General features: G+C 45.1%; 2 protein-coding genes across 4 annotated transcripts in view; one reads left to right on the top strand and one right to left on the bottom strand.

Annotated features, from left to right (window-relative positions):
- Window positions 1-5,152: 5,152 nt before the first annotated feature.
- NDUFAF3 (NADH:ubiquinone oxidoreductase complex assembly factor 3) lies at window positions 5,153-11,770 on the top strand. 2 transcript variants are annotated; one of them, XM_066596794.1, is made up of 6 exons: window positions 5,153-5,236; window positions 7,509-7,621; window positions 7,839-8,031; window positions 8,462-8,528; window positions 8,809-8,909; window positions 10,979-11,770. In XM_066596794.1, the coding sequence occupies exons 2-6, from the start codon at window positions 7,530-7,532 to the stop codon at window positions 11,057-11,059; spliced, it is 534 nt and encodes a 177-aa protein (XP_066452891.1). In that variant the 5' UTR covers window positions 5,153-5,236; window positions 7,509-7,529; the 3' UTR covers window positions 11,060-11,770. The 2 variants fall into 2 exon arrangements, with proteins under 2 accessions (XP_066452891.1, XP_066452892.1); XM_066596795.1 differs by having other exon boundaries at window positions 5,182-5,232.
- Window positions 11,241-12,568, bottom strand: part of IMPDH2 (inosine monophosphate dehydrogenase 2) — a 27,989-nt gene continuing 26,661 nt past the window's right edge. For both annotated transcript variants that reach the window (XM_066596792.1, XM_066596793.1), the window contains one exon: window positions 11,241-11,472. In XM_066596792.1, the coding sequence (XP_066452889.1) occupies window positions 11,451-11,472 (22 nt within the window). In that variant the 3' untranslated portion in view covers window positions 11,241-11,450. The remainder of the gene's footprint in view (window positions 11,473-12,568) is intronic.

Below are 12,568 nucleotides of genomic sequence, written 5' to 3'. Positions count from 1 at the left end.
CACCTGCCCTTTTCTCTCCATTCCCACAACTCCTATCCACTTCATCATCCTAGATATGGGAACGTCACATTAACCCCTTCATACCAACCATCTATAATAATGTATATAGCGAAGACATCTATATACAATGATGATATTATCAGAGTATAGTTCCCCGTGAACATTAGTTGACGTTGGCACCGATTTCGTGTCTCAAGTCTCCTGTGAGGGTAGATGTTAGGGGAAAGGAGAATCAGCGTGTTGAATTTCAAGATGTCGGATCCTTTATTCTCACGGGAGATAAGTCAGAACCAGAAGTGTTCGGCAGCGGCTGAAAGTAAATATAATAATAATCTTTATTTGTATAGCGCCAACTTACTTCCAAACAGCACCATAAACTAAGTTATAGTGCTGTTCAGCGAGGTGACGTGGAGCCAGGGGATGTCTTTTTGATATTCACCCGCTCCTCTGTTCCCTTGCTGTTTGCCGGTGAAGTCAGTGCAGAGTCTAAATGGATCAAGATAACTTGAACGGCAGTTTTGAGAGATCATTTTGCATAAACTAGGTAGCTACTCAGTAGGTAGCTACTCAGCTACTTAGTAGCTTATTAATGTGCAAATGGAGCTTTTGCTGAATGCAGATAACAGCTGGAGGTCTGTTATCTGCATTCAGCTCCATTGTTCTAAAGCAGGATAGCAGCTGAAAGAATGCTATCCTGCAGAGAACTCAGCGTGTGGTCTGATAAGATTGCACAATGATTTTCAGGCTGGCTTGAAGTCAGCGATAAACAAATAGTGTACGCGAAAAGTGCACGATGCTTGCGTGTTTAGACACAGCAATTATCGCTCAAAAGTTTACTTTTGAGCGAATTTTGAGCGATAATGGTTGTATCTAAATGGGCCTGAAGGCCCCTCTCACAAGTTCATTAGCATCTGAGTTTGCAACTGAATGCAGTCATTTACACGTGCGATGTTTTTTTCATAGACTGATGATCCGTGTTAAAAAATATTGTAGGATATTCTATTCTGGTGTGTTTTCATGTACCTAAATTGGCCAGTAAAATCAGCGCGTGCCTGAAAAAAAACAGAATGCACTCGCATGGCATGCGTCTGTGCTCCCTTTTTTACACGCACCCACTTACATCAATAGGTTGTGACTTAAATTACATCAATAGGGCCACCTTCCTTTTTTTATGCGTGTGAAAAACTAATGACTCTTGGATGACACATTGAAAGTATGTTCGCAAGGTGGAATTCACAGCAGACGCTTTCTATGACGAGTTCCACATAAACAAATGTGTAAAAATCCACAGCGTTTTGACGCAGTTTTTTGGCCCGGATCAGCGCGTGCAATTTGCTCGATCAATGGGCAGAAATAACGCATGCAATTCCGACAGGGACAATCGTATTTCATGTCACTTATTGATGCTGAAATGCTCGTTTCCATGTTGGAATTCTGCACACTGATTTTTCCCATTGATTGGGCAAATTTCATGGGCCTATCTATGCCAAAAACCATAGCAGAATGCTGCAGCTTTTGACACAGCCTGTTTCACACGGGCTACAAAATCTCGCTACCAAATCTCGCTACAAAACACATGTATGTGAAGCCCGTGGTTTTCAATGGGTTCATCCACATAAGAGATGTTTTGTAGCCTGAAAGAACCCATTGGAAATCATGGGCTTCACATACATGTGTTTTGTAGCGAGATTTTGTAGCCCGTGTGAAAGAGGGTCCGGGGTCCGTGCAATATCGCTTCTTTTTCCTCCGGCGATACCGTGATTTTGTGGCCCTCGCAAGTGGTGCTACAAAGTTACGCGACTTTGAAGCACCACTTGTGAAGATTTTCGGGGGTGGGGTGGTAAAATATAAGCCATATCCTGAAGATAAGGCCTAGCTGCAGAAAAAAAAGGAATACATCACCTTAGAAGTGCTGTCCGGCTCCACGGCATCTTTTTCCTGATCCTCAGCACTGTTTTTGATCATCTCTTCTGGCCGGGGACTGAAACATCCCGCCTCCTGGAAGCGCTGCCTCTGATTGGCTGAGTGCTGTGACGCTTAGCTTATCAGAGCCAGTGCTCGATGAACGAATTATAACCATTCAATGAATTAATGAACGGCTGTGATTGGTTCATTGAGCGCCAGCTCTGATTGGCTGAGCCCTTGGTGCTCATGAACCAATCACAGCCAGCCCTTCCTAGAGGCGGGGATTTTGATCCTCCAATCCAGGAAGGGCTGGCAGAAGACTGAAGACGAGTGCTGCAGCTGAAGAAGAGACCCGCGCCGGAGCTGACAGCGCTTCTTAGGTGATGTATTATTATTTTTTGTTTTTTTACTGCAGTTAGGGCTTATTTTTTGGGGTAGGGCTTCCGCAGCTTCTCCCTGTTTCTCTTCATCATGTTCTGCCTGGGGATTGAAAAATCTCCGCCTCCTGGAAGCACTGGCTGTAATTGGCTGATGATCAGCCAATCACAGTCAGTGTTTCATGAATGGCTGTGATTGAACAAACGTGGGAGTAGTAATGTATACTTATTTTTTACTTAGGCTTTTTACCTATGGGAATAAGGTTTAAGGCCCACATGTCAAACATAAGGCCCGCGAATGAATCCAGCCCACCACTTCATTTCATGTGGCCCACTGGCCGTGCAGCAACAGGCATTCCACTCACCCAGCCTGTAGCTCCGGTCCGGTTGTGACAGCAGTGCAGAGTCTGTGACCGCTGACCTTCCACCCCCCCACTGCGCCTGCATGCGCCATCCTGTATGTAGCGCAGACACTAAGGGGAGAGGTCAGCGGTTGCAGACTTAACAGTGGCCGCCTACCAAACCGAAGCTGCAGGTTGGGTGAGTGGCATGCCTGTAGGGATGCTGCCCGGCCAGTGGCCAATAGGGGGGACACTATTACTACTGGAACTACAATGGGGTCCCTTATTACTATTGGGGGACACTATTACTACTGGACCCACCATGTGGGGCACTATTACTACTGGGGCCAGCAATATAAGGGTCAATTACTACTGGGCCACTATGGGGATCACTATTACTATTGGAGCCACTATAGGGCACCCTATTACTACTGCGGTGACTATGTGGGTCACTATTACTATGGAGGTCACTTACTACAGGGGCCATTAGGAGGGCACTATTACTACTGAGGTCACTATGGGAGCACTATAACTGCTGAGGCCACTAGGGGGTCACTATTATTACTGGGACTACTATGAGGGTCACTTACTACTGGGGCCAGTATGGGGTACTCTATTACCATATAGTCTTACAATTACAATCGGCTTTTTGAAGGTAACCATAAAGCTGATGGTGCCCTTGGTGAAAATGAATTTGACATCCCTGGCCTGAAGCTAAGACTTCATGGCGACTTTGACCCTATTGTGGCCAAAGTCACTGTGTAGTACTATCCTAAGAAATCTGGAATGTGACCTACCTGTAAGTATGAGGTGTAAATAATCCAGGAGTGTGCTGGTTGGAGCGGAAAAAACATAGTTTGTAAAATCATCCATAAAGGTATTTGGGTGGGTTAGTGGCTTCATTGAACTGTTGATGTTGAAGTCAGAAAACCCCTTTAATTAAATGATAAAATTCTGACTGCTGTGGGCCTCCAGTAGGAGGCGCTCCTTCACATACAAATATAAAAATAACTAAATAAGGCTGCTGTCACGCCTGCGTTAGGGTCAGTTCATGGCTTCCGTTTCTCTGCTCTGTTCTGGGAGGAGACAAACAAAACGGAAAAAAAATGGATCTGTTCTATCTTCATTGATTTCAATAGGGTTTTGAAAAGCATGCGTTCTGTTAGATTCCATCTTTGGGACGGGAAAATAGCGCGGTCTGCAGTTATTTTTCCGTCCAACCCCTCCCCCCCCCCCCCCAGAAAATTGACGGAATGGATACAAATGGAAGCATCTCTGCTTTCCGTTTTTTTGTAACCTCATTAAAATCAATGGGGAAAAAATGGATCCGTTTTTATTTCAGTTTCTTTCTTCCAACGTCGGAGCAAAGCAACGCAAGCCCTAAGCCGACCCAAACGCAGGCGCGACGGCGGTCTGTCTCTGGTAATACAAGTATAAAATGAGATTTTAAGAAAGTGCTAATTGAGGCGTTAGGCCACCTGCACACAGGCGGGTCGGACCCCACAGTGGAGTTCGACCGGATGCTCAGCCGGTGATCCCTGCTTACCTCTCCGCTGTCCCATGGTGTTGATGTGCCATCCGACACGCCGGCGCACTTGCGCAGTAGAGATGACGCAGTGCCGTTGCTATGGCAAGGACGCGGCTGCCGCGACCATTCTGCAATGATGATTGCAGAATGGCGGTGGGATGGATGGCTTCCACTGACATCAATGGAAGCCGGCAGTGCGTAGTTCACACAAAATCGCAACCTGTTGCTATTCCTCCCACACGAGCGGAAAATCGCAATCGATTTCCACTCATGGGCAGGAAATCGCATTGTGGACATAGCATGCTATGTGCTGGATTTGCTGCAGCATCCGGAGGCGGAATCCCGTGTGCGGGAGGCCTTATTTACAATGGCGCAGGCACTTTTGGTCCATGAAAAAATGACCTTTTTCCATTCGATTTTCTTGTGCGTTTTTCTCTGCTCTGCGCTTCCTTTTTTTCATGCGGTCCTCATAGTTGCACATAAAACATATCGCGCTTGCAGGCAGATCACATGACGCGCAAGTACGATATGTTTTTTTAAATTCTCCCATAGAAAATAATGAAGAATCTCCCAAAAATGGGACATGCAGTGATATTTCTTACTAGGACCATGAGTCTGAGCGAAAATTTGCTTGTGTGAAATAACCCATTCAAAAACAATAAAATAAAATTTAGGCCTCATTTATCAAAACTGTAAAAGAAAATTAATTTTTCTTTCCGATAGCAACCAATCACAGCACAGCTTTCATTTTACCTCAGCCGTATAAGAAATAACAACCAATCACAGCGCAGCTTACATTTTACCTGTTACGCTGTGATTGGTTGCTATGGGTAACAAGGACAGGTCTTCCTTGGACAGTTTTGATAAACGGGGCCCACTGTGTACAAGTACAGTTAACTCACGCTGTAAATATGTCTACGCAGAATCTATTCCACTCCCAACCACAGGGGGGAGCAGCGAGCAGATGCTGCGGGGAGCTGTGCACTGGGTGTTCTCTATGATAAGTGTCGTGTCCTGGCGGCCATGTTGTGTGTACAAGGACATACATGTGCAGGAGGCTGGTTATGCAGCTGATACTTCTATAGGTGAGATATTTCCTTTACGTGGCTTCTCTGTCCTGGATGCTGTGTGGGTTTTGCAGTATGGAGCACTCTGTTTGCACTGCTGATTAATCATCATCCATTAGATTGTCAGCTCTGTGGCTTGTTTGCAGATCTGTTAGTTTGTGGATTCTTTTTCCTCCTGTCATTGGAAGTTGCTGACAGGAGGTTGGAGGCGCCTCAGTGATGGGATCTTTAAATGTTTTATTGTGTGATGTTCTGTCATGGCGGCTCCCAGGGATCAGCGTATCAAGACGGACCCATGAGATGGGATTATAGAATCCTTATTAACGCAACCTGTCATTTTCTCCCCATTTTCAAAAACGAAATCCTAAGGGCGCCTTCACAGTTGCGATCGCGATATCGCTGCGTTTTTCTTTTAACTCGACCGTCAATAGGACTTTATAATGTTAAAAATGCATCGGACAAACTTGCGATTTTTGTGCGATGCGTTTTTAACATTAGAAAGTCCCATTGACGCGTAAAAAAAGCGCTGCAACATTTTGCGACCGCAAGTGTGAAGGCGCCCTTATTCTTATTTTTCCATCGCCGTCGCTGTCTGAGCTTTATTTGCGGGACGAGATGTATTTCTCAATGTTACTATTTAATATACCATATAATGTGCTGAAAAACTTCTAGTTTATAAGACTTTTGCGCCGTACGGTTTTCAGCTTATTTTGCAGAAGCACAAGTGCACCTGCTCACTTAATTTTTGCGAAAAAACCCTGTTTTTTGTGTGTGCATCGGCATATTTAAATGTACGTTTTCTGCGCGCAGAACATAATCATTAGCGAACGGCACGCAAACACACTGATTTGAAATGGCTAATTAGTTCCAGGTCTTTTTTTTTCCTCGCTGAGTTACGCAGTGTTTAACGCATCTCCTTGCCTATGGGGTTGCACACATTTGTGCAACCCCATTGACTTCTATGGAAAATATGCAGAAAAATAGAACACATTCAATTTTTTTTTTTTTTGCACATGACTGAAATGCAAACGCAAAATCCGAAAAATGTGAATGAATCCATTGAAATCGATGGGCTCCATTCTCTGTATTGCACATGTGAAGCCGGCCTTAGCGCTCAGCAGTCTGCTGACTGTATCCGGACTGTAGAAGCAGCCTGAATCCGCCCTAGGGGCTCATTCACACAAGTGTTTGTGTAGCATATTACGCTTGCAGATTTTGCGCGCACAATATACAGTGAAGGGAAGCCATTGATTTCAATGCATTCTTTCAGATGAGCATAATTTTTCATGCGACTGCACGTTGCGTGAAAAAATACACAGCGTGACCTATCTTGTGCGCATTTGTGCACCACGAACCCATTGAAATCAATGGTCTTGTGTAAATGCGCACGACATACGCAGAAAACCTACATATTCGCTGTGTATGACGAAGAAAAGCAATGGGAATTCGTACGTTTTTTTTTAACTTTTGGTTGGACAAACACGCACTGCATTTGCGTACACAAATACACAGGAGCGGACAAAATATGTGGGTGAAAGCGTGTTTCAGTGGCGTATTTGCGCAGCTTACGCACTTCCACCGTGTGACCCAGCCTGTCGGTTAATAAGACCCTGTCACCTTCAGCGCTAAACAATAAGTCATGCTGCTGTTCGGGGAGCCGGGTGATGTATTTTTTTTAATACTCACCCGCTCCCTGGTCCCTTCGGCTACTGAAGATCACATGCCGCATGGCAATCCGACGCTTACATTGCGGTGCCATAGCCTTGTATAGAAGAGCGTACGCACGGCAATCTGAAAAGATTCGGATCGTCAAGCGCGTGTGATCATCGGCGACTAACGGCAAAGGAACCAGTTGCCGCGGGCTGTAGGTGTGACGTATTTTTGGATACATGTTCTGGATCCAGCACTTCAATTAGTCGACAGATTAGCAAACGTTCTTTCATCAGCTGATCATGTTGTCTCTGCAGGCTGATAAATCCTCATTCTTGGCAGCACATCTCCCCATGTGATTGGGGGATGTGCTTCGCAGAGTTACCATGCTCAATGTGGTATGAACGATTGTATAGACAGTCATTCATCACCCACTCTGAATCGCCTGGTGTGAAGGCCCAACAAACTAGCGCCAACCTCGTTGATCATTGCTTGTTACACGGCTCAGGTCAATCCTGACAGCGGGGGTCCCAGTGGTTCATGTATGAGTGGAGGTCACCCTTGCCCGCTGCCACCCATTCTTTTCAAAGACCATGCTTTAAATTGCTTTGCCTGCAGTAATTGTATTTTTCCTTTCCAGGGTTCTGCCCAGTTGCCCCCCATGGCTCCTTTAACTTCCTTAGGGCTTCCTCTGTTGCGGCTGTCCGCTCTGCACTTGGTGAAATCTGGGCCGGTCATCGGCGCACATGCGTGGTAAGTGATATACTGCCCCTTCTAGAACGGGCCTTGTGTATTTATTGTCCGCAGCAACCAATGAGGGTTTAGCTTGTATCTTCTCAGTGTAATTTTGGAAATGAAAGTTAAAACTTGATTGGTTGCCATTTACAAAAGACACTTTCGAAGAAACGGTCCGCCTCCGCTGTGAGGGGGGGGGGGGGGTGCACTTTAAATAATGTTACTTAATTTGTAGGCAACAAAGTAGATCTCACCGACTGTCGCCGACAGGAGACGAAATGTACCAGAAAACCACGATTATGCGTCTCGAAAGAGACTCTCCAGAGGTGGTGTTCATTGAGCGTTACAGCCCCACTGGGTTTATCATCAATGGAAACCACGTAGTGGGGCCCTGCGCTGTGATACCCCGCAGCATCCTGCAGTGGAATGTGAGTATGGACCCGCAGAACCTGATGTTTCCATGCATGTTCCTTCCGACTTTTTTCTTTTCATGTCATGTCTGGCATATTAAACTATTTCATTAGTACAGTGTAACTCCAACACTGTTTTCAGCGGTAAAATTGTGCCAATTTTCTTAATTCTGTAATCTATCTTTATAGGGGTTGGACTTCTGTTTATATTCAAATCCCCTCACCAGTAAGGGGAGCTCACTGGGCATAGATTTATAAATTTCCCATTATATGTCTGCAGTAAGCTCCTGAGCTCCCCCTAGTGCTGCTGGAATTTTGTTATTTTAATGCTTTACGAGAAGAAGCACAGGCCTTGGGTTTATTTTAAGAGTCCCTAGCCAGACCCCTAAATAAAAATGTGTCTCCCAACCATGTTGTATATTATGGTCCTCATCTGTTCTGTATTTAGGTGGGCTCTCATGAGGACATTTCAGTGGAAAGCTTATCCTTGTTTCATCTGCTGGTTCCCAAAATAGGTAAAGGCCTTTTTTTTTTTTCCCTCTTAACCCCTCATTAAAATTGCTGCCTGCTGTTACAAACACCGGCCACTATACAGGGATGAGAGCAGCAGCTCTGTGTGTAACAGTGCTGATGATGGGCACTTGATCAGCTATCAAATTCCTGAGGATAGGTCATTTAATAGTTATTTTCTGGAAAACCCCTTCCTCTCATGGTCATCATCCTGACATTTATTGATGCCACACATGCCCAGCTTACTCCATCCATCATGTATAACCATCTTTCTTCCTGTGGCAGAAATCCTGGTACTGGGCACAGGAAGCCGGGTGGAGAGATTAGACCCCGCCATCACCAGGTTTATGAGAGAGAAAGGAGTGGCCGTAGAGGTTCAAGACACAGTAAGTGAATTGTACTGATAATAAATATGTGCCCCCGGGCAAAATACCTGCTCACCTTATACAACAGCAGCCAGGATGTGTCTATGTAGTTTTCCCATGACTCTACATAGTAATCTCCAGTATTCAAACTGCTCATACATACGGCCGTATTAGGAGTCTGTAGGGCACTAGTAAAATCCATGGGCCTACATGCACACCGTACAGGCAGTTGATAAGCGGTGGCCTTTACATCTGGTGGCACTTATCTCATGGGAAACAAATGCTTGCGCATGATGAACTCCAGCAGGAAGTCTTTCATTTCCTGTGACAGTTTTCTTGGACTCCACTATTGATGGCCTATCCTTAAAAGGGTTGTACTACTATTGCAAGTTATCTCCTATCTTCAGGCTTGGGGATCTCACCCCAGAGACCCCTGCCAATCTCGAGAATAGGACTGTTGTGCTCTGCACCCCTGTCAGTGATGTCACCCGCTGTGGTGTGAACAGAGTAGGTGATCGATGCTGCATTCAGTCTCCTCACTGTAGAAGTTGGGGTGCAGAAACCCCACAGCGAGGAGGATGAGGGACACCCATTTAAGATCATCAGGGGTCTCAGCAATGAGATCCCACACCCTGTGGATAAGGAATAACTTGCAACTGTGGTACAAGCTTCTTAAGATGGATGGCGTTAGCTGGCTGGAGAGACCATAGTCCTTGGGCTCTTTACTGTATACCAGGCACAGTGCTGTACATTTCGTAGTGGCGGTGCCTGGTGTAGCAGCTCTGACCCGTTCACTTGAATGGGACTGAGCGGCTCTGACCACGTGCTGAATGAATATGATGGTGCTGGCCTCAGAAGAGGCTGCAGTGCTCATCCAAGCGCCACAGTCTCTTTAACCAGCTGCTGATTGATGATTTATTCTAAGGCTAAAGTTATTGATATTGGAGTCCTAGGAAACCACTTTAATTCCTCCCATTAATGAGCTGGGGCTATTAAGATCCCATTTATACTGTTTAGATCAGAACTATAGAAATGAGATGAAGCTCAGAGGTCCTTACTATGTTGAATGTGTAGTAGCGCTCTCGCATTCTAGCAACCCTCAGGGCCTGGATGAACAAAGATGGCTGCTCTGCTTCCCATACTGCACACTGCGTAAAGACTGATGTACACACAATGGTTATCGCTCAAAATTCATCCAAATGACAGCTTTTGAGCGATAGTCCTTGCGTGTAAATGTGTGCCCATCGTGCACTTGCTTTGCACTCTTCATCCATCAGCATAAAGCAGTTGTCCCTGAAAAGACAGACTGCATGCGGTGTTCTCCGCAGGCAGCGCTGCTGCCCATGGCAGAACAAAAGTGATGTATTTAAGGAACAGAACACCCGCTGTTCTCTAAATACATGCAAATGAAGCTAGTAAGCTACTAATGGGCTAATTAGCCCATTAGTACCTAATGCAAAAATGATAACTCAAAACGGGTCAGTTTCTGATGAATTTTGAGTGATCGTCTTTGCGTGTAAATGGACCTTTGGTATACACTGCATGCTGATATGACTGGCTAATCAAAACAGCCTGTAGCGTCTTAAGGCTCTTCTATATACAAAGATTATCACTCAAAAGCCATCTTTTGAGCGATAATCGTTGCATGTAAATGTGCCCATCTTTCACTTTTCTGCTGAACGATTATTTTATGGTCGGTGTAAAATCCATTGTTCGGTAGAAGAGCTGATAGCAGGACTTCACACGGTCTTCTCCGCAGGGTGAGTTGATAACATTATCTCAGCTATCAGCCCTTCAGCAGAACAAAGGGAATATACCTTGTTCTCTTATTATAGCTCCTGGCGGCTCACACGCTTTAATAACCTAATTGGCATTATTAATTAGTAGTTTATGCAAACCGATCGCTGGAAACCCATCTTTGGAGTAATCATTATGTGTGTAAAAGGGCCTTTAGGTTAATGAGGCATAGAAATGCAGTGTGCATCAGGTACTCAGAAGTGGATGCAGCTATCTTTGTTCAGAACTGGAGCTGCCCCTTTATTAAATCACCCCCTTGTACCATTCACATGCCTGTTCTTTGTTCTTCACAGCCCAATGCTTGTGCCACATATAACTTTATGATCAGTGAGAGACGAGTCACCGCAGCTGCCTTAATCCCAGTAACGGAGTAGAGGAGAACTGTTTGTTTATTGAAATCTGGATGTGTAGCAGAGGACGCCCCCTGCTGGTCAACGGTGTACAGCAGAAGACCAATCACAACTGATGCCGCTTTATGAATCTTCCACTATCCTCTTACTGAACAGGTTTGACCCAAGTGCTCTGTTCTACATCTGGCCCAATAGAAAAACGCAGAAGATTTTAGACTTTTATTGTAAAACTTCAGTTGCAGCAGTGAGAACAACAAACAGTATGTTCTAATTACCCACAATCCCCTTTTATGAAGACTGACCCATGAGAACAAGGCAGCGATTGGTGTGATGATCTCCTCGCAGACGACATGCAATGCAGGCAGCAGTTACATTCTGTGCTGTGGACGGTGGCGGAGGATGATGTTCAGCAGCATTAAAAGAGTCGCTTCTCATATCTGGAAGAGGAAGGAACAATTACTAAGTGTTCACTATTGGGCTACGTTCACCTGGGAGAGTGCGAGATTTTTCATTCAAAACGCCTCTCGTTGCGCTCCTCAGGTGTGTTTTACGTGCGTCAGATGATCACAAGGATTTCCCATTAACTTCAATATTAAACCTTGCATGCACATGTCTTTTATGGTCCCATTAATAACAATGGGCGAGGCGTTCTGAGGGAAAGTCAAAAGATAGAAGATGCTGTGATTTGTATCCTAGCAGCATCGCTACAAGGGCAAATAAATTTGAAAAAGAAAATTGCTCATGTGAATAAGTCCATTCGACAGCATGGAGTTCATGTTCGTGTGTCTTGCAATGCACAAAACCTGCGTGAGATTCTCACCCTTGTGAATATAGCCTTAGAGGTGTTGAGGCAAACCTGCTACCCTTATGCTTGAGGGGGTAGAGCACGACAGACTCTTTAGTGTCCTTTCACGTTCTGCCCCCTGCCGCCCTGAACTAGGTATAACTTTGCATTGGTTTTGCCTCAAGTGTTCCTTTAAATATTTATGAATAGACAATAAATCAGAGTCTGATCATAGTAATTACTATACTGAGACATACTGATCTGCTCTACTCAGCTATGGGGGTTGCCCCATTACAGATGATTAAACTTAGGCTCCGTGCTGTGATCGGAGCCTTCAGCCGGAAGTATGTTAGGAAGGCTCTGACATATGTCACCATATATGCAATGTAAGAAGTAAACTGCACACTATACCGTAACCCTCTGTATAGGAAAGCACAGTCCTAAAAGAAATACCATTCCGATGGCCTCTGTCTGATGAATGAAGCCCTACCGATAGGTTTGACTGGTATGCTGAGCACTTTTCCTAGCCTGTAGCCTAACTATAGGACTCTAATGTGTGATCATACCCTTAGGCTGCATCCATAATACGGACGAGTGTTCTGACCCAAATCTAACCATTTTAGGGATTGATGATGCTCAGTGTCAGTCAGGATAGCAGTCCACATTACAGGCACATAAATGCAGCTAGAATAAGTTCATCTGTCATTAGCCTTAGGGTGTATTCACATGGTCATATGCTTGGTCTGTGT

Source organism: Eleutherodactylus coqui, chromosome 3 (genome assembly GCF_035609145.1).
Source record: "Eleutherodactylus coqui strain aEleCoq1 chromosome 3, aEleCoq1.hap1, whole genome shotgun sequence".
In the NCBI taxonomy this organism is placed as follows: Eukaryota; Metazoa; Chordata; class Amphibia; order Anura; family Eleutherodactylidae; genus Eleutherodactylus; species Eleutherodactylus coqui.
This window is presented reverse-complemented; position numbering and strand designations above follow the sequence as displayed.